The sequence below is a fragment of the Dermochelys coriacea genome, chromosome 4 (assembly GCF_009764565.3).
Source record: "Dermochelys coriacea isolate rDerCor1 chromosome 4, rDerCor1.pri.v4, whole genome shotgun sequence".
Classification (NCBI taxonomy): Eukaryota; Metazoa; Chordata; order Testudines; family Dermochelyidae; genus Dermochelys; species Dermochelys coriacea.
This window is the reverse complement of record NC_050071.1, coordinates 55500179-55527719: the sequence shown is the minus strand read 5'-3', so window position 1 is coordinate 55527719 and position 27541 is coordinate 55500179. Positions and strand designations below refer to the sequence as shown.

At 42.1% G+C, this 27541-nt stretch overlaps 1 protein-coding gene and 1 long non-coding RNA gene across 3 annotated transcripts in view; one reads left to right on the top strand and one right to left on the bottom strand.

Moving 5' to 3' along the window:
• The window catches only part of LOC122459785, a 107133-nt gene that overhangs the window by 39159 nt on the left and 40433 nt on the right, over positions 1–27541 (bottom strand). The gene's annotated exons all lie outside the window — the stretch shown is intronic.
• On the top strand, positions 273–27323 carry LOC119854614 (flocculation protein FLO11-like). Of its 2 annotated transcripts, XM_038399387.2 has the most exons (6): positions 273–559; positions 10533–11822; positions 13690–13716; positions 20667–20746; positions 21433–21508; positions 21951–27323. In XM_038399387.2, the coding sequence occupies exons 1-6, from the start codon at positions 514–516 to the stop codon at positions 21965–21967; spliced, it is 1536 nt and encodes a 511-aa protein (XP_038255315.1). In that variant the 5' UTR covers positions 273–513; the 3' UTR covers positions 21968–27323. The 2 variants fall into 2 exon arrangements, with proteins under 2 accessions (XP_038255315.1, XP_038255318.1); XM_038399390.2 differs by lacking the exon at positions 21433–21508 and having other exon boundaries at positions 277–559.

Below are 27541 nucleotides of genomic sequence, written 5' to 3'. Positions count from 1 at the left end.
CCTCCTTGGGCCCCAGTTTTCCCATCTGCAAAATGAGGCTAATGATACATATCCATAATTATAAAGTGCTTTGAGACCTATGGATAAACATCACTCAATAAGTGTTAGATATCATTATATGGTCCTTATAATTTAAGCATTACTAAATGACTACACAGATCAGAACCTGTTTTTATATGTGATTTTTACCATTCAGTTGGTAGTTTTATAACTTCCATATGCTCTGGACAGTTCACTTTGAAATTCAGTGTATGAAATTGACTTCTGATAACACCTGAAGTTTCATATGCTGCATGATGTGTGAGCCATTTTCAGCAGATAATTTATTACTTGGCCTGCTTCTTATTGGCTGATTAGAACTTCAGGAAGTCATAGGGGCAGAGAGATAGCGAGTTTAGTCTGTTTCCTGAGGGTATAGAAATCACACATAGCTTGCTGGTTGGAGGGAACAAAGCGAGGAGTTTTGGTTTGTTTTCTGGGTGTTTTTCTCTGTGGTTAGATATAACAGAAGAAATGAAGATGTGCAAAACTATACTTCCTTGTATTCTATTACTATCAGGTGAGTGAACATTTTTGTTCGTTTTACTTCTTTTCTTGTCAGATATAAATTGCTTTTGCTTCAATTCATCTCCTGATTTTATATAGACATACATCCGATGAAGTGAGCTGTAGCTCATGAAAGCTTATGCTCAAATAAATTTGTTAGTCTCTAAGGTGCCACAAGTACTCTTTTTTTCATTTTCGGATACAGACTAACACAGCTGCTACTCTGAAACTAGATCCCTATTACATATGAGTTAAATATCAATAATATACAGATGTTTAACTGCTATGTATTATATATTGTATTACTAGAACTATTGCTGCATTTATTACACCTCCATCAATATGGTTTTGTAATCAATATGATCCAACTCATGTAATAGTGTGGCAAAACATACAGATATTTTGCAAATGTAATTTAAATGGCACCACTGTAGTTACTAATCTTAAAAATATATATATGGTCATGTTTATTTAAAAAGAAATCTATTGAAGATACAAGAGAGCCAAGCATCAACATCTTTTTGCAACTTTAAACATTTTATTTTCACTAGCATGTGTCAAAAGTAAACGTTAACTAACTGCTTACTAAATTACATCTTAATACGGTTAGCATTGTGATGACAAATATCAGCACTGTGTCTCAGAGCTACTACAAAACAGGAAGTAAGTGCAGGCCATTTAGATATGAAGCACTTGTCTTCATGTTCCAAGAGCTTCGTCCCCCACACTGGTATCCACTAAATTGTAAATCCCAAAGTTCTGTTGATTGCAGTAGTGGGAGTTGTAGTCTCTTGCTATGAGAAACCATAGTCTCTGCCTTTGTGAGCTTTCATGAGTTTTCCACCACTCTTATCACTGATGTTATTAGGACTTGGTATTTGGGAGTTTGCAAGAAGTATTTGGTGGGGGAAGGAGGGGGGCAGTGACCCTGCCCTAAGCCATGTCTAATGAAAGATTTTTAAATGCAGTGCTCGAAACGTAATTGTATTTAGTGCAACTGAAAATTAATTACCCTTTATCCCCTGAATTTTAATCAAGTTTTTGCCTCCTTGATTACATAGAGCAAGATCCTTCCATATGCTGTGTTGGTGCATATGAGGGGGAAAGGGAGCTTACTTTCCACCTCTTCCCTCACCCTACAAATGCATAGTATTGCAGGAACTCTACTTAGCCCTCTAATGGGTGCTAGGAGGTGAGGGTGTCCGGACCATGCACCGGACTACCACATGGGAACATTGTCTCCCTTTTAGTGCACATACTACACTGAAGCATGTGCTAGCTAAGAGTTCATGCTATTCCTTTTCAAAGGAGTAGGCAGGTGTACCCAACCACACTTCCCTCAGGACTACCCCATGGAATTGTGCTCTGGCTAGTAGGATACTTGTGAAATAAGATGTGTGTGCCAGCACCCTTATCCTCCTTTGCAGCACTAACAGGACAAGATTTTGCTCTAACTACTGAAAAACATCAACAGACAGCAAATGGGTGCAGCATATTCTGAAACTGGAGATCCACAACCGTTATGTGATATCTCAGCTAGGGAGGTAGAGTCCTTGCATTAGTGGAATTGCCTTCCCTTATTGCAATCTCACAGATGCACCACTGTGATCCCCTTTTGATTAACTCTGTGAGTTGTGTGATATCTGAGGATCCTGAAATAGCCCAGGAAGAACTTTCAAATTGGAGGGCAAGACAATAGGAGTTGATTAGCATGTACTCTAGAGGATGCTATTTTTTTTACTTAGCTGTCTATCCAAAAAACTTTGCCTCAAAACCTAGCCCCATAAACCATTTCAGGATGTATAATTCATGTGTGGGACTTCACTCACTGCCATAAAGCATGGTTTGGTTTGGTTTTAATATCATGATTTAAATATTTTTAAGATGCATCCACATAATGTTGAAGCAATGAACTTTACAAAGTTCATTCCCTTCCATCACACTGGTATCCATTAAAAAGTCATATTAACGGGTTTAGGGCTTTCTTTGTTTTGTTTTTGTCATGACATACTTATTGACAAAGGAGGACAGTTCTGAATGTAATAGTACATTTGAATAGTGCAGAAAGATTTCGGATGTTGTACATTAACCAATATTTCCTAATTATATTGTACAAATACTAACATAATTGTTTTCTATTCCACCAAATGGGTGAGAAATAAACTAAGCTGTTTTCTGTGGCCCATGTATATTTCATCGGTCTCTTTATCTCAGAAGTTGAGTCACTACCCTCTGTCAGATTCCCATATTGGAGTCAATGCTTCTGGTTTTGGAGGGTGACACTAAAATGGAGAAATTGACAAGATTTATGGAAAACCCCAGCACCACAAAAAGACTCTAATGTATTATCCAATGGGAATTTTTCCTTCTCGAAAACACATCCATGTTGTTTTTCTTGTATATTTTCCCCAGTAGAGGTGAAAAGTATGTTACCTAACCTTATTCATGGAAATAACACCTTGGCTACACTCTAGTAGTAATTTTGAGGTCAGAAGATTGAGAAGTAAACCTAAATGTGCCTACGATTTTATAAAAAATATATATTTGTTATTTCATTCTGTCACTGACTGGCAGAGTTGTGTTCTGAACTTCTGCCACTGAATGACTTTGTTGCCTTGGACAAGTCATTTAAACTGTCTGTCTGGGCCTGATTATCAACTGCCTTACACCAGTTTAACTCCACTGATTCCAATGTAGATTTAAACTGGTTTAAATAAGAGAAAAATCAATCTGTCAGCTACCACAATGATAAACATGGCACATAGACCTTCTCCCTTAATTACACCATCATAAAATGGAGTAACGACGTTTGCCCAACTTTTTAAAAGTTCTAGCTAATCTGCTGTAACTGTCTCAGAGGTTTCTATAGTGCCTATGACTACAGTTTTTAAGTAACTCTCCAGATGAAAAGTACTAGATGAATGTAAACTATTATTAATTTGTGAGAAATATTTTGAGTATGTACTTAGAGTGACTTGCACCAAACAGGAATCTGATTGTGGTCTCTGAATCTCCCCAAACATGGCAATACTTGTCAATAGCTCCAATGTTTGCAATGTTTACAATAAAAGTGGGAAAAGATGTAATTTATTCTATAGAAAAAGTGGAAGTAAACTAAGTTAACTTGCAGTATCAACTTGTGATATCACCACAATGATGGCTAGATACCAGACACTGTTTTGTCTTCTTGCTTAATTTTCCATTGGTTTGTAATAATGCACTGCACGTATAATTCAGAGATATTGCCATGACTGAAGCATGCTAAAAGGTAACAAAGCTCTCCCCAATATTTAAAATCAATGCGATGCCAATATGTGATATACATCAATATATTTTAAATTACATCCAAAGAATTATATTAAAGGAGCATTAAAATTGTAAAATCAAGCACTCAAAAATGAGGAAATACCAGAGTTCAGGTTACCTGCGCAAGCTTAATTTGACCCCTTATGTGTATGCATTGTGATATAGTCTTTAATTACATGCTAACATTCTATTTTTCCCCTACCTCATTCAGTGAATGAGAAGTTACTGTTTTAATTGTCTTCATGGAATGTGTGGCCATTGTTTAAATGCACACCATCCAAACCCTGCACTGAGCACAAAATGAATTTCCTTAGGGACTTTTCTATGGTACTCATCATTATAGTATCAGTGCTTCACAAACATTAATGAATTTATTTTTGCAACACCTCTGTGAGATTAATACCCCCATTTTACATAAGAATGTCCATACGGAGTCAGACCAAAGGTCCATCAAGCCCAGTATCCTGTCCTCTGACAGTGGCCAATGGCAGGTGCCCCAAAGGGAATGAACAGACAGATTATCATCAAGTGATCCATGCCCTGTCACCCAGTCCCAGCTTCTGGCAAACAGAGGCTAGGGACACCATTCCTGCCCATTCTGGCTAATAGCCATTGATGGACCTATCCTTCAAGAACATACCTTGGTCCCTTTTGAACTATGTTATAGTATTGGCCTTCACAACACCCTCTGGCAAGGAGTTCCACAGGTTGACAGTGCATTGCATGGAAAAAATACTTTCTTGTGGTTGATTTAAACTTGCTACCTATTAATTTCATTTGGTAGCCTCTTGTTCTTGTATTATGAGAAGGAGTAAATAACACTTCCTTATTTACTTTCTTTATACCACTCATGATTTTATAAGACCTCTATGATAGCCCCCCCTTAGTCGCCTCTTTTTTTCAAGCTGAAAAGTTCCAGTCTTATTAATCTCTCCTCATACAGAATCCCTAATCATTTTTGTTGCCCTTTTCTGAACCTTTTCCAATTCCAATATATCTTTTTTGAGATGGGGCAACCACATCTGCATGCAGTATTCAAGGTGTGGGCATGCCATGGATTTATATAGAGGCAATATGATATTTTCTATCTTATTATCTATCCCTTTCTTGACGATTCCCAACATTCTGTTTGCTTTTTTGACTGCCGCTACACATTGAGTGGATGATTTCAGAGAACTATCCACAATGATGCCAAGATCTCTTTCTTGAGTGGTAACAACTAATTTAGACCCCATCATTGTATATGTATAGTTAGGATTATGTTTTCCAATGTGCATTACTTTGCATTTATCAACATTAAATTTCATCTGCCATTTTGTTGCCCAGTCACCCAGTTTTGTGAGATCCTTTTGTAAGTCTTCGCAGTCTACCCGGGTCTTAACTATCTTGAGTAGTTTTGTATCATCTGCAAATTTTGCCATCTCACTGTTTACCCCTTTTTCCAGATTGTTTATGAATATGTTAAATAGGACTGTGCTCAGTACAGATCCCTGGGGGACACCACTATTTACCTCTCTCTATTCTGAAAACTGACCATTTATTCCTACCCTTTGTTTCCTATCTTTTAACCAGTTACCAATCCATGAGAGAACATTCCCTCTTATCCCATGACTGCTTATTTTGCTTAAGAGCCTTTGGTGAGGGACCTTATAAAAGGCTTTCTGAAAATCTAAATACATTATATCCACTGGATCGCCTTTGTCTGCAGGCTTGTTGACCCCCTCAAATAATTCTAGTAGATTGGTAAGGCATGATTTCCCTATACAAAAACCATGTTGACTGTTTCCCAACAAATTATGTTCATCTATGTGTCTGACACTTTTGTTCTTTACGATAGTTTCAATCAGTTTGCCCGGTACTGAAGTGAGGCTTACTGGACTGTAGTTGCCAGGGTCACCTCTGGAGCCCTTTTTAAAAATTAGCATCACATTAGCTATCCTACAGTCATTTGGTACAGAAGCTGATTTAAATGATTGGTTACAGATGACAGTTAGTAGTCCTGCAATTTCACATTTGAGTTCCTTCAGAATTCTTGGGTGAATACCATCTGGTCCTGGAGACTTATTACTGTTTACACAAGGGGAACTGAGCGATTAAGGCCAAAATTGTCAAGGACCCACTAATTATGGGTCCCCAGCTTGAGATAAGTAGGACTTGATTTTTTCAAAGTACTTAGCATTAGATAGTACTTTATATGTTCTAACTACAGCTCCCATTGACTTCAGCTGTAGTCATAAGCGCTCAGCACTTCTGCAAATCAGACCCCATGAGTCACATTGGGCACCCAGAAAATGAGGAACACACTATTAGTGACCACCTGTGAAAAATGTAGTTTATATGACTCCTCCAGCATTACATAGGAAGACAGGGATAGAATCCACTTATCTTATATAGCATAACTTTTAGGAAGGGATCTAGTCTTCATTTAAAGGGAAGGGATAGAAAACATAATGCCACTATATAAATCCATGGTGCACCCACACCTTGAATACTGTGTGCAGTTCTGGGCACCCCATCTCAAAAAGGACATAGCAGAACTGGGAAAGGTTCAGAGAAGGGCAACAAAGATGACTGAAAGTATGGAATAGCTTATGAGGAGAGACTAGAAAAATTAGGGCCATTCAGCTTAGAAAAGAGACAACTAAGGCAGGATATGGCAGAGAGCTATAAAATCATGAATGGTGTGGAAAAAGTGAAAAGAGAAGTGTCATTTACCCTTTCCCACAATACAAAAACCAGGGGTCACCTGATGAAATTAATAAGCAGGTTTAATACAAACAATTGTGTTTCACATAACACACAATTAACCTGTGGAACCCATTTCCATGTGTTGTTGAGATGGCCAAAAGTATAACTGGCTTCAAAAAAGAACTAGATAAGTTCATAGAAATAGATCCATCAATGACTATAGGTCAAGATGGTCAAGGACACAACCCCAGGCTTGGGAAGAACTTGGGAAGTGCTTCTGCAAGTTTCTTGAGCATTTGGTTGTTAAATTCATTGGAATGGATTTCCACAGGAAACATGCTTCTTCCAAAAGCTGCAAAGGCAATTAAATTGCAGATGGGGACACCTGGGTTCAGTCTGGGTTTTGTCTCAGAGAATCCATGTTAAAACAAAACAGCACAACAAAAACTAAATAACAACTGAAGCCAGTGGAACAGTTTGATATCCTCCGGGGGAGGAATCCTACCAGAAACTAGCACTGTAACATCAAAGACTAGAAATGAGGATTTTAAAAAACAGTGGGGAAACTAATTTAAAAAACTCTGAAGTCTAAAATTAAACTAAAATCTGTAGACTCAGCATGGATGCCACTAAACATACTATAACAGAGTCACAGAGGATATGCCCACTCTTAAACAATGAAAAAAGGAGGAGGAAGGCAAGGAAAAAGCCCAGTATGTTTAAGCTATCGATCTATGGTATTTGTATGACACTTATTACCATAGTATCTGAGCACCTCAGAATCTATGTGTTTTTTCTCACAATATTCCTGTGAGGTAGGGAAGTGCCATTACCCAGGGAGATCAGGTAACTCCAGTGTCTGTCTTTAGGAAATACAGCAAATGCTTGCTCTTTGAAAAAGCCTTTCCACCATAAGAAAGTGCTTGATCACAGTCTATAAGTACATATGTGGGGAACAAATATTTGCTAATGGGATCTTCAGTGTAGCAGACAAAGGTATAATAAGATCTAATGACTGGAAGCTGAAGCTAGAAAAATTCAGACTGGAATAAGGTGTACATTTTTAGCAGTGAGGGTAATTAACCATTGGAACAATTTTGCAAAGGCTGTGGAGGATTCTCTATCACTGGCAATTTTTAAAATTAAGACAGGGTTTTTTTAAAGGTTATGTTTTAGTTCAAAAGGATTTGGGGGAGCAGGGGGTATTTCTATGGCCTGTGTTACACAGGAGATCAGACTAGATCAGTGGTTCTCAAACTATTGTATTGGTGACCCCTTTCACATAGCAAGCCTCTGAGTGAGACCCACCCCCTTATAAATTAAAAACACTTGTTTATATATTAAACACCATTATATATGCTGGAGGCAAAGCAGGGTTTGCGGTGGAGGCTGACAGCTCGTGACCCCCCATGTAATAACCTTGCGACCCCTTGAGGGGTCCTGACCCCCCCAGTTTGAGAACCCCTGGACCCCATGATCACAATGGTCCCTTCTGACCTTAGAATCTATGAATAAGAATGCTCACGACACTAATCCCCTTATGTACTCTTAATCCCTACCAATCAAAATAAAAAAATCTGTCCCAAGCAGTTTTGACCCCAAAAGCGAGAAGTGTCAATGACTCCATGAAATCTATAGGGAGCTTTGTTATGGCGATTGATTTCACGTGGTAGGCACTTAGTTTTTATACTGCTGCCTATCACCATAGTGTCTAAGATAAAAAGTTCCCCAGTTTAGAGATGGGGATCTGAGGCCCAGAGGTCCAGATCAAAGGTCTTTAGGCACTGATCTGCCTCTTTAGGTGCCTAAGTCATGCAGGCACCATAGCATATAGCTGGGTCTAGCAGCACTGGGGCACAATGCTCCTTGGAGACAGTAAGGCAGATTGGCTCCAGCTACAGCCTTCGAAAGGGGCCAGCCTGTGCTTCTGCCTATATCAATGCAGATTTGCTGGTTGTGGCAGAAGGTGGAGGAAGACATTGCCAAATACGTTTTTTTCATATTTATAAGTAAAATACATGACGACAGTTGAAGATAATCAATGACAAAACTCCTGTTGACTTTACTAGGGGCAGGATTTTACCCAAGGTAGACTTTAACTATTTCGAACATAGATTGATTTAATTTTTCATGCAGTGATGCCAGGTGAATCTTTCTCATTGTATTACTCGCTATAGACAACACTATAGATAAAATTGTATTTGATGTACATTATATATGAATTTTTTTACTTGTCTTCCTATACAGTATCTTTTCTATTTGACTGACATTTCAATAATAAAATATAATAATTTACCATAATGACAGGTTTCAGAGTAGCAGCCGTGTTAGTCTGTATTCGCAAAAAGAAAAGGAGTACTTGTGGCACCTTAGAGACTAACAAATTTATTAGAGCATAAGCTTTCGTGAGCTACAGCTCACTTCATCAGATGCTCTGTTTTTTCCACCAAATGCATCCGATGAAGTGAGCTGTAGCTCACGAAAGCTTATGCTCTAATAAATTTGTTGGTCTCTAAGGTGCCACAAGTACTCCTTTTTTCTTTTTTTAATAATTTACCATGACATTCTTTTTCTACTTCTTTTCCCTTATTACATTTTGGGTTCTATCTCTGTCTCTCTCTCTCTCTCTCTCTCTTTCAGTGTAGTTCAATGTTTGTTTTCCTTCTGGTTAACTTTTCCTTCCTTCTACTTATCTAAATTTCTCTCTTCTTTCATCCCCTTTCCATTCTTCATAAAGAGGAGCCCCCTCGTGCATACACTGAATGAGGCAGAGGTCTTGTGGAAATAGTAATGTATGATTTAAAGCGTGTATAATGCTGCTTATATGCAAGAAAGATTAATTCAAGTTGGACAGGTAACCTGACTTCTGATATTTCCTAACTTTTACAAGCTTGACTTTGCACCTTTAACATTCTTTTAACATAGATTTTTGTATGTACTTTCCTATACTTTTAAAAGCACAAACAAACCTCAACAAAACTATCGTGTGGAACAATACTGACCCTCCTATTTGTCATTAGCAGGATTGTAACCTTTAGGGCCACAGCATAGAACTCTAAAATACAAACTAATGGAATAACTGGTAGCAGTAATAGGTTGTTATCGTCTATGTGAACCAGCCACTAGATGGGATCAGACATGCACTTTGCCAGTGGGTTTTGCAGCTATTTGCTAGACAGCAATGGAATGATGACATAAGGAAATCCTGGGTTCTAGTCCAGGTTCTGGAAGAGAGTGTGCTGCAGTGGTTACAGGCCTTTCTGCAGTTCTGTCTGTCCCTGTCCTTTAGCGTGTATCCCACAGTTTGTCTCCTCCCCACCCCCATCTTCTTTCCTACCCCTTCCCACAGCCCATCTCTGCTCCTCTGTTCTGACTTCTTCCCAGCCCAGCTCTGGCCCTTCAGGATTTGAATCAGGCAGCTTTCATCTTTCCTGGGGGTCAGCTGGGGGAGTATTGCCAGCACCGAGTAATGAGAGACAGTCTCTCTGCTCTTAGTTTTGGTGTCTGGCACCTCAGCAGCTCTCAGTGGGGAGGAGGAGCAAGTGCAGTACAAATCCTGCTCAGTACCCGCAGCCCTGGGCATTCAGTGCACGCTGCTTAATGTGTGCAAACTGAGATTTTTTCAGAGGTTTATAACTTTGCCAGATTTAGGCAGATTTTCACAGGGAGGACAAAAGGCACAATCCCAGTGTCAGTGTGAATCTATTCAAATATCAAGTCTTTGCTCCAAAGCATGGGGGGCTAGCCCTTGTAGGAGAAAAGGATGTAAGAATATTTTTCACAGGGGTAAAATGTTGCTTAAACGGATAAACCAATTTAGCTGAAACTTTCCAAAAAACTCAGCCTGAATCATTAAAATTGGGCAAAGTTATAACCGGCTGAAACCAGAGTCTTATAAGGAAAGTGTCTGATAGAGTTAATAAAAGGCAGTGCTATCAGCCCCACCAGTGATAATTCTTTTTCTTTTAATATTATGTATGCACAATGTTTAGTAGTGACGATGGCAGTGCCAGAGGACGTCATGGAGGCGCCCGTCTCAGATACGGCGGAGGAGAACATCATGGAGGCGACCATCCCAGACACGGCGGGGGAGAGCGTCCCAGACACAGCAAGGGAGACGACGGTGGCGCCCGTCACGGGGGAGACCGTCCTAGACACGGCGGGGGAGACGACGGTGGAGACCGTCCTAGACACGGCGGGGGAGACGACGGTGGCGCCCGTCAGGGGGGAGACCGTCCCAGACACGACAGGGGAGACCGTCCCAGACACAGCAAGGGAGACGACGGTGGCGCCCGTCACGGGGGAGACCGTCCTAGACACAGCGGGGGAGACGACGGTGGCGCCCGTCAGGGGGGAGACCATCCCAGACACGACGGGGGAGACGACGGTGGCGCCCGTCAGGGGGGAGACCATCCCAGACACGACAGGGGAGACCGTCCCAGACACAGCGAGGGAGACGACGGTGGCGCCTGTCACAGGGGAGACCGTCCCAGACACAGCGAGGGAGACGACGGTGGCGCCCGTCACGGGGGAGACCATCCCAGACACGACGGGGGAGACGACGGTGGCGCCCGTCAGGGGGGAGACCATCCCAGACACAGCGAGGGAGACGACGGTGGCGCCCGTCAGGGGGGAGACCGTCCCAGACACGATGGGGGAGACGACGGTGGCGCCCGTCAGGGGGGAGACCGTCCCAGACACGACGGGGGAGACGACGGTGGCGCCCGTCAGGGGGGAGACCGTCCCAGACACGACGGGGGAGACCGTCCCAGACACAGCGAGGGAGACGACGGTGGCGCCCGTCAGGGGGGAGACCGTCCCAGACACGATGGGGGAGACGACGGTGGCGCCCGTCAGGGGGGAGACCGTCCCAGACACGACAGGGGAGACCGTCCCAGACACAGCGAGGGAGACGACGGTGGCGCCCGTCACGGGGGAGACCGTCCCAGACACGACAGGGGAGACCGTCCCAGACACAGCGAGGGAGACGATGGTGGCGCCCGTCACGGGGGAGACCGTCCCAGACACGACGGGGGAGACGACGGTGGCGCCCGTCAGGGGGGAGACCGTCCCAGACACGACGGGGGAGACGACGGTAGCCATAGTGCTTGGACATAAAAACATCTCAACTTCAGGGCTGCCATCAGTAAAAAGCTTCTCAAGTTCTACAATGAAAATAAGTAGAGAATCAACTTTCTTTTTCAAGTCTACTACTAAACAACTAATTTTGAAGGACAACAATTTAGTCAGATCACCTTCTACCAACCTGCCTTTGGGGCCAGGTCTGTTTTTTTTAACTCATTATTTCCTTACAATGTTGAATCCGTTCTTCCCTCACTATGCACACTCTAGTCCTGTTAAGTTACTATTTTCTGCTCTCCCTGCCACTCCTTCAGTGATGGGACTCTTGCAAATTTCCCCCTCAAATCAGATTTCTTCCTCAAAGTCACATTGCTTAGACAGAAAAGAACTAAAGGTTTTCTTTGCGCATTCATTCTTCCTAGTGCAATGAGATGGAACAAGGCTCCTTTTCTTAACTGCTGTTAAGACCTGCTGCTTAAATCACCATACAAGAAGGTGCCGTTAAAATGCCTGCACTATAGTCTTAGAGATTCAGCAAAGATCTTGCTATCCCCAGTTTCAGAAAATGCAGGGCTCAGCCCAAATTTAAGCTAAGCAGTCCTTTGCAGCCTGATGCAGCTTCTGTTATACCAAGGTAATTTTGGCCAGAGTGTACTTGCTGGCCAAAGAGCTAATAATGCCTCAGTGATTTGATTTAAGGAAGTAACTGCAGTATTATAAACCTCCATTGAGACATTGATTATACTCTGGTCACATCTTCAAGCTTTTCTTTGCAATCATCTATTTTAAAAATGAAAATGTAGACTCTCAGACAACACAGGATTTTAGTAATGAGCCCTCAGCCTGTGCCTCTTGTGTCTAGCCCTTAATCTGGCTCACAGAAGGCAGGGAACAGGAATGATAGGGAGCAGAAATCACTGGGGACAGGAGCTATGAAGTGAGCTAAGAGGGGACATGAGCTAAGGAAGGAGTAGGAGTTGCTGTTTGGGAAATGACCTAATGGGAGAACAGAATATGGGGGAATGAGGCTAATGTCACCCTCTCCTCCAGTTTCACTCCAATAACCCACAGACTCCATCCTTCCAATGAACTGTGATCCCATGGTTATCCTTGGCTCTCCACAAAGCTGCTTCTGAGATCCCCACAAGACCTCCCCCATCTTCTGAGTGATATAAGAAATAAAGTCCTGCCTCCCCAAACCTGCTCCTGCTGCTTTAGAGGGAATCTTATAAGGGAAATCTGGTGTCAAACCAATGCCTTTCACAAGCACTAATGCCACAATTTTTATTGAAGTTTGTGGCTGTATGCAAACTATGTATCTCTATGCAAATTAACTTAAGTAACAATTTACATAAAATCACAGAGCTTCACAAAACTTGAGAGCTATGCTCTTGTCATGGCAGAGCCTCAAAGCCAGAGTTTGATGGTTTTTTTGTGGTGTATTATTCTCCTCCAGCAGCTGTTAGAGCTGTTCTGCTTGCCCTGCAGATGACTGCTGGATTTCCTTCCCCCCCATCCGAGCTGTCTGCTCTGTGCTTCTCACTGCAACACACACCTGAGGCAGAGAGTGGAGTAACCAGAAGAAAGTCAGGAAGGAGAAGTGATATCAGGCCGCACCCTCGTGCTCCTCTCCAGCTGAACCCACACTGTCAGGATCCATCTTACCTCATTAGTAACAGATTATTATTATTAATAGTTTTTTGTACTACAGTGGAGTTGAAGGCTACTATCAGGATTGGGGCCTCATTGCACTAAGTGCTGTATGAACATGTAAGGAGAAACAGTCCCTGCCCCAAAAAGCTTATAGTTTAGACAAAAGAAAGATGTAGGGAGGGTGAAATGGGATGCAGCATACAAGCAAAATGGTCAGCGTGAATATAAGCACACAGTAATTAATAGCTGGAAGGGAAATTACTAACTGTGACAGATAAGTTGCATATTATTATTTGTTTCTGGTAGCACCCACATCATGCTAGATGCTGTACAAGCACAAAAGAAAGTGAGGCCCCTGCCTCCAAAGAGCCTATTTTTCCCCTCAAAATTAAATTTTTGTTTTTTTTTCCATAGAGAAAGAACAGCAATCATCTGGACTAGGTATGTCAAGAACTTTAATATGTATATTTCCACTTTCCAATAGGCCACCCATTTCTTTCTCACTGCTGAGTTTCTTTTACCATTGCAAATTTTGAAGAACAGACATTATATTGCATGCCCACAATGGACTGAAAACAACTGCATCTATAAAGGAAATTTTAAAGGACTTTTTATTTAAGTGCAAACCTTAATATTATTGTTGTATATTCATCTGACTAATAATAATGCATTGTGCTATATTAGTAGTTAGTATCCACTGAAGTACTATTGATTTATTTTTATTTTAATAATAACTTCAATATCTTTTTTTTCTCACTAAGTACCCTAATTCCAATTACTCCTTGTATGCCAAGACTGGGGTTAAGTATGGGAGAGTGTGGTGAGTGGCTAAGAGAGACAAAACAAAGGAAAATGTTACTATTACTTTTCAAACATACTTTTTGGTTTTGTGACTAGCTATAGTTATTAGTGCGTTTTTCCCCTGCTATATGATGTTTTCTCATTTAACTCCTTAAATAGAACTTTTTGCTGAGGTTTTACAGTACTCAGATGCCTTAAGCAAAGGTTCTTAAGCTTTTTTCATAGAGTGGACCACCTTTTAACAGAGGAATTGTTTCATGGAACCTCTCCCCTCCACAATTACATAACATCTCTGTGGCTACTACAGCAGTTGCTTATACAGAAATTAAACAAGGGTTTTATGTATTGTAGTTGTCTTATCATAGAATCATAGAATATCAGGGTTGGAAGGGACCTCAGGAGGTCATCTAGTCCAACCCCTTGATCAAAGCAGGACCAATCCTCAACAAAATCATCCCAGCCAGGGCTTTGTCAAGCCTGACCTTAAAAACTTCTAAGGAAGGAGATTCCACCACCCCCCTAGGTAACGCATTCCAGTGTTTCACCACCCTCCTAATGAAAAAGTTGTTCCTAATATCCAACCTAAACCTCCCCCACTGCAACTTGAGACCATTACTCCTTGTTCTGTCATCTGCTACCACTGAGAACAGTCTAGATCCATCCTCTTTGGAACCCCCTTTCAGGTAGTTGAAAGCAGCTATCAAATCCCCCCTCATTCTTCTCTTCTGCACACTAAACAATCCCAGTTCCCTCAGCCTCTCCTCATAAGTCATGTATTCCAGTCCCCTAATCATTTTTGTTACCCTCCGCTGGATGTTTTCCAATTTTTCCACATCTTTCTTGTGGTGTGGGGCCCAAAACTGGACACAGTACTCCAGATGAGGCCTCACCAATGTTGAATAGAAGGGAACGATAACGTCCCTTGATCTGCTGGCAATGCCCCTACTTATACAGCCCAAAATGCTGTTAGCCTTCTTGGCAACAAGGGCACACTGTTGACTCATATTCAGCTTCTCATCCACTGTAACCCCTAGGTCCTTTCTGCAGAACTGCTGCCTAGTCATTCAGTCCCGAGTCTGTAGCGGTGCATGGGATTCTTCCGTCCTAAGTGCAGGACTCTGGCTGAAGCGAGGAACAATATGTGACAAGCCAGCTCTCTCTATGGTCCAACAGTAGGGAATCTCTGCCTTGAATTGTAAACCTTCTGTAAGTGGTTACATTCAGGAATTTATTGAAAAGACAAACACTCAGTCAAAATTATACCATTTAATTACAGGACCTGAATTATTGGCTTTTAAAGAAATATCTATGCTGATGGATTTGGGGGGGTCAGATCTCATGAGGCACCCTCAGCACCCTCAACTCCCAGCACTTCACAAGAGGGATAAATACCGCGAGGGAGTTATTTAAGTTAAGGGCCAATGTTGACACAAAAACAAATGGATATAAACTGGCCATCAATAAGTTTTTAGGTTTGAAATTAAATTAAGGTTTCTAACTATCAGAGGAGTGAAGTTCTGGAACAGCCTTCCAAGGGAAGCAGTGGGGGCAAAAAACCTAACTGGCTTCAAGGCTGAGTTTGATAAATTTGTAGAGGGGATCCTGTGATGAGACTGCCTGCAATGGTATGTAGCCTATCTGTGACTGCTAGCAGCAAATATACCCAATGGCTGATGACGAGGAACTAGATTGGGAGGGATCTGAGTTACTACAGAGAATTCTTTCCCAGGTGTCTGGCCACTGAGTCTTGCCAAAATGCTCAGGGTCCAACTGACCAGCATATCTGGGGTTGGGAAGAAATTTTCCTTGCCAGATTGGCAGAAACCCTGTTTTGTTTTGTTTGCTTTTGGGTTTTGTTGTTTTTTTGCCATCTTCTGCAGCATGGGGCATGGGCCACTTGCAGATTTAAACTAGTGTAAGTGATGGCATCTCTGTAACTTTAAGTCTTTAAGTGACATTCTAGCTGTCACCTACAGCCCCCAACTAAAACCTCTCCAGCGCATCATCAAGGATCTACAACATATCCTGAAGGACAATCCCTCATTCTTGCAGACCTTGGGGGACAGGCCAGTCCTTGCTTACAGACAGCCCCCCAACCTGAAGCAAATACCAGCAACTACACGCCACACAACAAAAACACCAACACAGGAACAAAACCCTTCAACAAACCCCAGTGCCAACGATGTCCCTTGAATAGATATGTGGACAGAATCATAGGACCTAACCACATCAGCCACACCATCAGGGGCTTCTTCACCTGCACATCTACCAATGTGATATATGCCATGATGTGCCAACAAAACCCCATGTACATTGGCCAAACCAGACAGTCTCTATGCAAAAGAATAAATGGACACAATAAATCTGACATCAAGAATCATAACATTCAAAAACCAGTAGGAGAACACTTCAATCTCCCTGGTCACTTAATAACAGACCTAAAAGTGGCAATTCTTCAACAACAAAACTTCAAAACCAGACTCCAATGTGAAACTGCAGAACTGGAATTAATTTGCAAACTGGACACCATCAGATTAGGCCTGAATAAAGACTGGGAGTGGTTGGGTCATTATAAAACCTAAAACTAATTTCCCCAATACTAATTTCCCCCTACTGTTATTCACACCTTCTTGTCAACTATCTGAAATGGGCCACTCTCATTACCACTTTAAAAGTTATTTTTCTTCCCTTGGTATCCTGCTGTCAATTGAATTGTCTCATGAGACTAACCTCACACTTGGTAAGACAGTTCACATCTTTTTAAATATTTATACCAGCTCCTGTATTTTCCGCTCTATGCATCTGATGAAGTGGGTTCTAGTTCACGAAAGCTTATGCCCAAATAAATTTGTTAGTCTCTGAGGTGCCACAAGGACTCCTCGTTGTTTTTGCTGATACAGACTAACACGGCTACCACTCTGAAACCTGTATTTTTAACCAGTTCACCTCAACTTTATGACACCCTGTTTGTTTCTGTGGATGGAAGAGCCATGCTGTGGCTACTAAATGGCTTCACCTTGGGTCATGTATCTCATCTATCTATCTTCTGAAAACAATGTGAAAATGAAAGTAAATCTGAAAGAAAAAATGGAATGAAACAAACTGCAGGAAGTTAATGCTTGAAATCCTGCAACTGGCATGTACTGGTAAGCCTACCTTGCTCTAAAACAGGGCTGGGCAACCTATGGCAAGTGTGCCAAACATGGCACACGAGCCAATTTTTAATGGCACGCTGCTGTCTGCCGGACCCGGGCAGACAGCAGTGTGCCCCTAAAAATCCTGCCCGGCCCGGCCTGCTTTTTTCCACCCCCTGCCCACTGCTCTCTCCTTGCAGGGCAGGCAAGCTTCACTCTCCCTTGGCCTCTTCCCCCAGTGTGCTGGGTTCCTGCCCCTCCTTCTCTCCCTTCCTGGGGCCGATCAGCTGATGGCCCTTGCTATGGAGGGGGAGAGGTAAAAGCGGAGCTGCAGCATGCTCTCTGCTCCAGGGACCTTGGGGAAGGGGGGTGGTATCAGGGCATATCCCCTCCAGCCCTCTGCCGTGAGCTGCTCAGGACAGGGGGCTGGGAGCACCCCCACGACCCCAGCCGTCTGCCCTGACCCCTGAACCCTCCTCACACACACCCCAGCCCCGTGCCCTGACCCCTACATCCGCCCCACAACCCAGCCCTGACTCCAGCACCCCCCACACATACCCAGCCCCCCCACACCTCATGCCCTGACTCTTGCACCCCCACCTCCCCACCCCCACCCTGAGCACCAAATGGGAGCGCCTGCGCGCACGCGCACACACACACACACCCATTCCCACCTGCACTCCTCGCACCAAATGGGAGTTGCCCAGGTAAGAGCTCCACACCCAAACCTCCTGCCCCAACTCTGAGCCGCCTCCCTCATTCTAGCTCCTGGCCAGACCCTGAACCCCAACCCCCAGCCCTGTTCTCAGCACACTCCCACCCTCATCTCAGTGCAAAGAGAGGAAGAGAATGGCTAGAACCAGGGAGAAGTTAGGTACCTACTCTATGTGGACAGGGCCAGGACCCCAAACCGGCAGTGGGCTGAGCGGGGCCGGCAGCCGGGACCCTGTCTGGCAGGAGCCAGCAGAAGGAACCCCAGACTGACAGCGGGCTGAGCGGCAGCGGGCTGAGCCACTCAGCCCGCTGCCAGTCTGGGGTCCCAGCTGCCGGCCCCGCTCAGCCCACTGCCAGTCTGGGGTTCTGGCCGCCTGCCCCTTGCCAGCCGGGGTCCCGGCCGCCGGCCCCGCTCAGCCCGCAGCCGGTCTGGGGTCCCGGCCGCCGGCCCCGCGCAGCCCGCAGCCGGTCTGGGGTCCCGGCCGCCGGCCCCGCTCAGCCCGCTGCCGGTCTGGGGTTCTGGCTGCCTGCCCCTTGCCAGCCGGGGTCACGGCCGCAGGCCCCGCTCAGCCTGCTGCAGGCCTAGGTGAACGGAACCCCAGGCCCGTGGCATAAGATCAGCATTTTAATTTAATTTTAAATTAAGCTTCTTAAACATTTTGACAGGTTTCAGAGTAGCAGCCGTGTTAGTCTGTATTCGCAAAAAGAAAAGGAGTACTTGTGGCACCTTAGAGACTAACAAATTTATTAGAGCATAAGCTTTCGTGAGCTACAGCTCACTTCATCGGATGCATTTGGTGGAAAAAGCAGAGGAGAGATTTATATACACACACACAGAGAACATGAAACAATGGGTTTATAATACACACTGTAAGGAGAGTGATCACTTAAGATAAGCCATCACCAGCAGCAGGGGGGGGAAGGAGGAAAACCTTTCATGGTGACAAGCAAGGTAGGCTAATTCCAGCAGTTAACAAGAATATCAGAGGAACAGTGGGGGGGGGAGGGAGAAATACCATGGGGAAATAGTTTTACTTTGTGTAATGACTCATCCATTCCCAGTCTCTATTCAAGCCTAAGTTAATTGTATCCAGTTTGCAAATTAATTCCAATTCAGCAGTCTCTCGTTGGAGTCTGTTTTTGAAGCTTTTTTGTTGAAGTATAGCCACTCTTAGGTCTGTGATCGAGTGACCAGAGAGATTGAAGTGTTCTCCAATTGGTTTTTGAATGTTATAATTCTTGACGTATGATTTGTGTCCATTCATTCTTTTACGTAGAGACTGTCCAGTTTGGCCAATGTACATGGCAGAGGGGCATTGCTGGCACATGATGGCATATATCACATTGGTAGATGCGCAGGTGAACGAGCCTCTGATAGTGTGGCTGATGTGATTAGGCCCTATGATGGTATCCCCCGAATAGATATGTGGACAGAGTTGGCAACGGGCTTTGTTGCTTACAGACAGCCCCCCAATCTGAAGCAAATACTCACCAGCAACCACACACCACACAACAGAACCACTAACCCAGGAACCTATCCTTGCAACAAAGCCCGTTGCAAAACACTTCAATCTCTCTGGTCACTCGATCACAGACCTAAGAGTGGCTATACTTCAACAAAAAAGCTTCAAAAACAGACTCCAACGAGAGACTGCTGAATTGGAATTAATTTGCAAACTGGATACAATTAACTTAGGCTTGAATAGAGACTGGGAATGGATGAGTCATTACACAAAGTAAAACTATTTCCCCATGGTATTTCTCCCCCCCCCCCCCACTGTTCCTCTGATATTCTTGTTAACTGCTGGAATTAGCCTACCTTGCTTGTCACCATGAAAGGTTTTCCTCCTTCCCCCTTCCCCCCCCCCCCCCCCCGCTGCTGGTGATGGCTTATCTTAAGTGATCACTCTCCTTACAGTGTGTATGATAAACCCATTGTTTCATGTTCTCTGTGTGTGTGTATATAAATCTCTCCTCTGCTTTTTCCACCAAATGCATCCGATGAAGTGAGCTGTAGCTCACGAAAGCTTATGCTCTAATAAATTTGTTAGTCTCTAAGGTGCCACAAGTACTCCTTTTCTTTAAACATTTTGAAAACCTTGTTTACATACGACAATAGTTTAGTTATATAATGTATAGACTTATAGAGAGAGACGTTCTAAAAAATGATAAAATGTATTATTGGCACGTGAAACCTTAAAATAAAGTGAATAAATGAAGACTCGGCACACCACTTCTAAAAGGTTGCCGACCCCTGCTCTAAAAGGAGTCTAGCCATGTTACAAGATTGGGTTCATAGGCTTTTAATAAAACTGCACAAATCATTTGTATTCCAAACATTTTCCAAGGGCAGGTCAAAAGTTTGGAGCCCATTGAGTGTCTTCATATAAAACATAGACCTACTGTTTGGGAAAATGTTTCTAAACTTAGTGCTGTCCTTCATGAAGTTCAACAGACACTTAGGGGAGGTCGGGGTTAGTTGTCCTGAGCTGATTTGTTAAGGTTTAGATTATGTCACATTGTCCAGAAAAAGGCAGTCGTAGCCACCATATGTATGGCTCATTTCTGTGCTCATCAAGATTTTTTTTTTTTTAATTTTGAAGTTTCATTTTTGAAGATCGAGATTTCACTGTATTATATAACTGTTATCTCTTGTGCCATTATATCCTGCCAAAGGATGTACTTGTTTGTTTCCTTTATTGATGACTCACAGTAATTGATGCTATTTGTTTGCTTATTCAGTGATAGGACTCAGCATTTTCTTTGGGATCCTCCTTATGTGTGTCATCATTATTTGTTGCTGTATATGGAAAAAGTCAAGAGTAAGTGTAAACTTTTTTATATTTATTATTCTTATATTTTTGTTATATTATTTTTTAATTTCTTCACTGATCTCTTAAATTTGCAGTGATCGTTTAATGAGGTTTCACCCACTGTTTGATCTCCCCATGAGATTCTGCCAGTGGATGACATCCATAGTCTTTTTAGGATATACATATTTTCCTGATACCTGGATTATACTCCAGTCCTGGCCAATGCCAGCCACTTCTGGAGTAATGCTGGTCCCTGGTTTGCAATGCTAGCTTTTTCTGAGATATTTTTCTGTCACCAGGAGGTTCTGCACCAGCAGATGACAGTCCATCTGAAAATGTCACTGATCCTAAGGGAACATAGCCTATCCAGTTTAGATTGTGCTCTTTAGTTGTCTGAGGACTATAGGCAAGATGCATGGAAAGTTGTTAATATGTTGGCACATTAACATTTCAAGCCATCTATCTGTAACCTTAATATTAAAAAATAAATTAATGCTTACTGAAATGTTAAAGCGTGAACAATTTTAACATGCAATGATATGATTGAAACTGATCAGTATGAGGAAAATAGATTACAGAGATTAAAAATAAGACCAGCAGATCTTTTATTATTTATTATTATAATATTTCCATTTGGTTTCTACAGCTTGAATGTGTACAGCAGTGATGTTAACATATTTCTATTTCCTGTACAGAAAAGCTCATTTGAATTGAAATCAGTAGAAGCAACTGTTCCCTTAAATCCCATTGAAACAAAAGAATCAAGCTCAGGTAGAGTGGCCTTGGTTTTGTTCTGTTCTTTTGAATGGCCATTAAAATGGAGGGTGTAGGAAAGTACTCTTTATGATTGAGCATATATAATTTACTTGCGGCTTTATTCGGACTCTGTGAACCTACATACTAGAGCTGTGCGCTTCACAGGAATCCATGCCAACATTTTCTTCAGTCTCAATCAGTATAGTTTCACACCCCAAAAGTATCATTATGAAAAAACCCTTAATCTCCAAACAAGACTCAGGCAAAGCCATTTGCTACAGCATTAAAACCATGCAATACCATGGCCTGTGGGACTCAGCTTTACTTCTGAACCATGATTTATGGTCCTTATTTTTTATTTGACTATATTATACACTACAGTGGGGTGTGTTAACCATCTCATTCTTAATTCATGTGAATTTTTACTGTTTCCTGTTTTTCTTTGTATCATTTTCAGGTGGGGAGAAGAAATGAAAGCATTCTCACTTAATAGCCATTCAAGAACATCTCACAAAAAGAACTAATATGGCTGAATCTTCAGAGAAATTAAAATGGATTGGAAAAATTCAAAGAAATCTACTTAATCACAGAAAATGGCACTCTCAGTAGTGTAAACTTCTTTTTAAAAGGCACATTTTGGTGTGTTCCTGAATCTAGTAACAGTAATAAGCAGATGTTCATTGGTGCTGGCTGCTACAAATCTTTATTCATTGCCTGTTCCTTTTTGGTTGTGGAAAAAAGCTCACCTTACTTTAATATAGGTCTCTAAGGGCCAAATTCCATCATTTAGGTACAAATCTGCACTAGCATACGAGGAACTGGGGGAGGCATAATCCCTCTCCCAGCTCTCCAGGATGCAGAAGAAGCATGCCATGGTCCTTCTCTTCCTGCCCTTGCCTGCTTCCTTTAGGGGATTTGTGGCTCTGAGGGTGCACAGTAGGAGGGAGACACAGAGGGGGGCAGTCCTTGCGCTTCCCTGAGTATAGGAACTGGGATCTTTCTGGGCCCTTATGTGGAGCTCCTAAGGAGTGCAGGGAAAACTCCATATGCCCCCTGCTCCCACCGATTCATCTGCCCAAAAGCCTCTGACAATCTAGTCCCTAATTGTTTGTACATAGCTTGTTTTGTAATAAATGACCTATTTAAAAGTGAGTCTCAGCACAATGTATTGCTATTAAATGCAAAAATGATGCTGATGCACTGCTAAGATTGAAATGTGATGCTCACTAAAATCAGAAACTGTAGAGTTAAGGGACCAGAGCCTCAGCTGGTGCAAACAGACATAGCTTCCTTGGCTTCATTGGAGCCATACTGATTGACACCAGCTGAAGATCTGGCCCCAGGTTTCCAGAGACACTTTTGCACAATAGGGATTTTTAATATCTAATCATAACACTTATACATTCAATAACACAAAATGTTATATTTGTTCATCGAGTGTTATAAAATAATGTGTAGTTTTAACATGGAAGCCTACGATCCCATATACCATGTTTACAGTTTTACAAACACAATGTAAGAAAACAATGCAGCTTATTTCCATGGTATGAAGTTATTTGCTAAATAGTGTTATTTCAATCAGGGTTGTATGATCCTAGACGGAAAAACCCTTTTGTAATATATGGGCCTGTCTGCTTTTCCTCTCACACCAGTATAAATCAAGAATTTCTTCACCGGAGCTAATGAAGATACACCTGTGCAAAAACTAGTATAAATGCATAATCAGACCCCTAAATGTGCAAGCTTTAAATTGAAGACTCTTTAGAGTAGAAATTGTGGTTTTCTTTTATCTCATTCAGCCCCTGTGCTTAACAATAACTATAATCAATAAAAAGGTGACAGTTAAGGTTGGGAATCTTGCATTTCCTGAATTTCATAGTACAATCTAAGGGCCCTGTTCCACTACTCTACTCTGAGTGGGTAGCACTTATTTACTTACTGATGTCAATGGAACGACTCATTTGAGTAAATATTATGCAATGTGAGTGCAGAATCCAGCACTTAGTAGTCGCATACTTTAGTCTCAGTATACTAAGTAAAGTTGGTATATTAATAAAATGGCAAGGTGAGGCAGCATGACCCAGTGGGTATGGTACTAACCCAGCATTTGGGAGACCTGGATTCAATTCCCTGTTCTACCAGAGACTTCCTGTGTGACCTATAGTCAAGCTACTTAATCTCTCTAGGCCTCAGTTCCCAGTATGTAAAACAGGAGTAATAGCAATTCCTTACCTTACAAGGATGTTGTGAGGATAAATACATTAAAGATTGAGATGCTCAGGTAACAGGTGCTTTTGCAAGTACCTTATCCAGAAAATCATGGGTTTCGGCCTGTTTCCAAATCTGCTCAGGCATGATATCTTCCTTCTTAATAATAATATGGAATTGAGTTATATCAGCCTTCAGCCAGTAATCAACCTTCTATGAGGATACAAAATCTTAAGCACAGAAGTTCCTTGCATGAGGGGAAGAGAAGATGAAAGCTAGTTCAGCACCATTGAGGGCAAAGGGAATTTTACCATTGACTTCAGTGGATCCGGATAAGACTGATCACACAGATGGGTAATTGAAAATGCTGGCCACTTTTTTTCCTCTATGCTTAATAAATGAGAGCTAAAATCTTTCTCATGTGTAAACATGATCTGAGTTAAGGATGAGCTCATTACAAGAATTCTGTTTCATTCCAGTCTTACTAAAAACTGCAATTTTAATTACATTATTATTCTTTTTGTGGAAATGAAAAACTCTGAATTTTGGAAGAGCAATCTATAATTTTGTTTTGCTTGATATAGACATGGTCTGCAGATTTCAGGGTATTTTGTTAAAGAAATGTCATAGTTAATTTGGATTAATTGAAAGTTAAGCATATGCTTAAGTGCTTTACTACATTTTATTGCCCTGTATGGTCCTATAGTGCTGGCTGAATGTTGCAGAAGCAGGCTCAAAGATGTTTGTTCATGCATCAGCAGTTCAGGTCAGCCATATTTATGTCCTTTTTTTATTTGCTGTTCATTAATATTTGTGTGAGTGGTATTTTCGTTTTGCAGATGTTTGTGGAATGGCTGTATTTGTATGAACAATATTATTTGTGTTCTAACAGGAGTATTTGCTATTCAATATTTGGTGTCCACCATTTGTTAGTGTCCTATTTAAAATGTTTGTCAGCCAATGAGCAATTAGAAACAATACTATGTGACTTATGTAATCAATTCCACCTATGAATAATGAATACCAAATAGCGAACAACTCAGAAGTTGAAAATGGTTTGTCCTACCTATCTTGTTCATGTTTACATTCCAGTATAACATGTACATTAGGAGAAATCTATATCAGTGAATGTGGATTTAGTGGTGTATTGTGCTATGGCTGCACTGTCAAAAAAGTACAATGCACTTTCCCTGTACCTTTTAATCAGAGTAGCTATCTATGATAGGCCTGTCTCAGCAATGTCAAGGAATATTTTCATTATTTCCTTACAGTCAATGGACAAATATTGCACATTTATGTTTGGTTTTTTATTCTAATCAAAATCTCACTATAATGCTGCTTTTGAAAGAAAATATTAGACAATGCTGTAGTTTGCTAATAACCTGTATAAGTATAGTTCAAATCTGCATTCTGAAAAAAGCCTCTGGCCCAAACATCCTATGTCAGGTACTGAATATGGTCCAGATGTCTATTCATGCATATTAACTAATATTACTAATCACATATGTCTGTTAAGAAAAGTGAAGCAATGTTTTTAAAACTTCTTTTTGCTGGTGCAATATAACTTGATTGATAAAATGATTTCCACCAAATGCATCCGATGAAGTGAGCTGTAGCTCACAAAAGCTTATGCTCTAATAAATTTGTTAGTCTCTAAGGTGCCACAAGTACTCCTTTTCTTTTTGCGAATACAGACTAACACGGCTGCTGCTCTGAAACCTATCTTACAGTGATATCACTATAAATGCCTTTTAACAGAATTTGATGTCAATAGAACTACTATGCATTGTGGTGCTTCCACTGACAGGCTAAAAAGATCGGTGGGTCCCTTGGACACACTGATAATGTCAGGGAATCACAACATTGTTATGGGGTGAAATCCTGGCCCCAAAATCAATAGACATTTTGCCATTGGCTTCAATGGGGCCAGAATGCCACCCTTGCGCTCCTTTGCAATATCTGTGTACAGCAAAATTATTTGGCATGACTTCCCTCATATGACTGGCTTCACTAAAGTTGAGATGGTATGTAGTGCAACAAAGACACATCAAAAGGAAAACAAAAGAAAATAACAGGGACTGAATCTTGGTAAAGTATGTGGTCGGCTCAGAAAATGGACTGGTACATAGCCATCATTTTTTTGAGTGCACAGTGTAGCAGGAACTTCTCTTTGTGTAGGAGTATATCACAGTACACTGTACTGTGCTTTGAGGGAGCAATGCTTTTTTATGCAAAGTCATCCTCCAGTCTGTTAACATTCACTTTATCGGGTTTCACCCTCTTGAACATGCCAGCTGCAGACTCACCACTGCCCAACTGTCTAAAGCGGCCTAACACTATGTATAAAAGTGTCTTGTGGATGGGAAGTGGTGAGGAAGGGGGTGAAGGGGAATTGCCATGCTCAGAGGATTAATAGTTGCAGATGTTGGTTTATTTGTTTAGACTGGCAGTGGGTGAAAGTCTCTGCCACACTATCACAAGACCATTCAGGCCTGTATGAAATGAGTTTCTCTTCCTCCAGTTCCTAGTGGATGATTGTCACAAAACACCAATAGAATTGGAATTGCTTGGCTGTCCCTGCAGGCAGGGGTGCAGGAACAATTTGTATAGTGGGGGTGCTGAGAGCCATTTAACCAAATTGTAAACCCTGTATATAATGGGAACCACTTCAAGCTGGGGGCTGCAGCAGCACCCCCGTTCCAGCACCTATGCCTGCAGAGAGGCTGACTATCAAATAAGCATGGAAATTACAATATCTTCTTGCCTCATTGACGTCCCTCTTTGAAAGAGTTAACACACAACAGTTGGACAGTGTGAGACAAATTTGACATGATTTTTTGCTAGAAGCCATCTGCAATCAAGGGATGCACATGTTCTTTTGATACAGAATTTCATCAATGGGCATTGATAAGAGATACATGTTCTATTGAGAGAAGAGTTCAGTACCTTAGGATTTTAGTCCAGTTGCCTTTCAAGTGCACTAAACTCACTTCCAGCAAATTCTGTTCTCAGCTTCCCCAGTTTAAATAGGAAGTTACCCCTATTGAAGTCAGTGGCCTTGATTAACCACTCTTTCTAAGATGCTTGCGAATGTAGTGACAAGGGGAGGCTACAGGGAGCTGATTGTGGTTCTCAGATACAGTCCTTCTAGCCTGAGTACAAGAGCAAGAAGTGTCCTACTTTAACTTAGCCTGCTGGTATAAGGTCCCCATGCAGAGCTCATGCCCACTCCTTTCCCTCAGCCCTCCCGCTTATGCTGGTGTGGGAAGGATGTCTTGCATGGGAGGCACAGCTCTATGCCAGCAGCAATTCTCCTTCACACTGGAATTCCACTGGAATGTCTGACTGGTTTAAGACCATTTTGCATAGCAGCAAAGTGACCTTAGTGAACCAGGTAATTTGGGCCAACTTCAGTGGAAATTACTCCAGATTTACACAAGATGTGCCAGAGAGCAGATTTTAGTGCTTGAAACAAAACAGAAAAATTAGTATGAGATTCCTCCATTTAAATTCTTCATCAGGCTCAGCCTGGGGTTTTGGGGCTACCATCAGCAGATTAACTGAAACATCTGTAATACAGCTGGAGTAAGTGGATGTACAGATGCTGTCTCAATGGGGGGGGCGGGGGAAAACCCTTTTCATTTCACATACTCTGATGGGGATTTCCGCAATCATATGCCTGATTACACTCATTTACTGAGAAGGTGGCTCTGTGACCAACTATCTCAATTCCTACTGGTTGTATTGAGGTCCATGTGTGTTGTGCTGTCTTGACCAGGGCCTGTATGCACTATGGCAAGCTGCACCACCATGGGAAGCATGCTGTGTCAAGGACAGGCC

Coding starts and splice junctions, on each gene's coding strand:
- LOC119854614 (XM_038399387.2), top strand. CDS start 514: ATGAAGATGTGCAAAACTATACTTCCTTGTATTCTATTACTATCAG. Junction 11,823..13,689: donor CAACCTGCCTTTGGGGCCAG/GTCTGTTTTTTT, acceptor TTTTTTCCATAG/AGAAAGAACAGCAATCATCT. Junction 20,747..21,432: donor GTATATGGAAAAAGTCAAGA/GTAAGTGTAAAC, acceptor TTTCCTGTACAG/AAAAGCTCATTTGAATTGAA.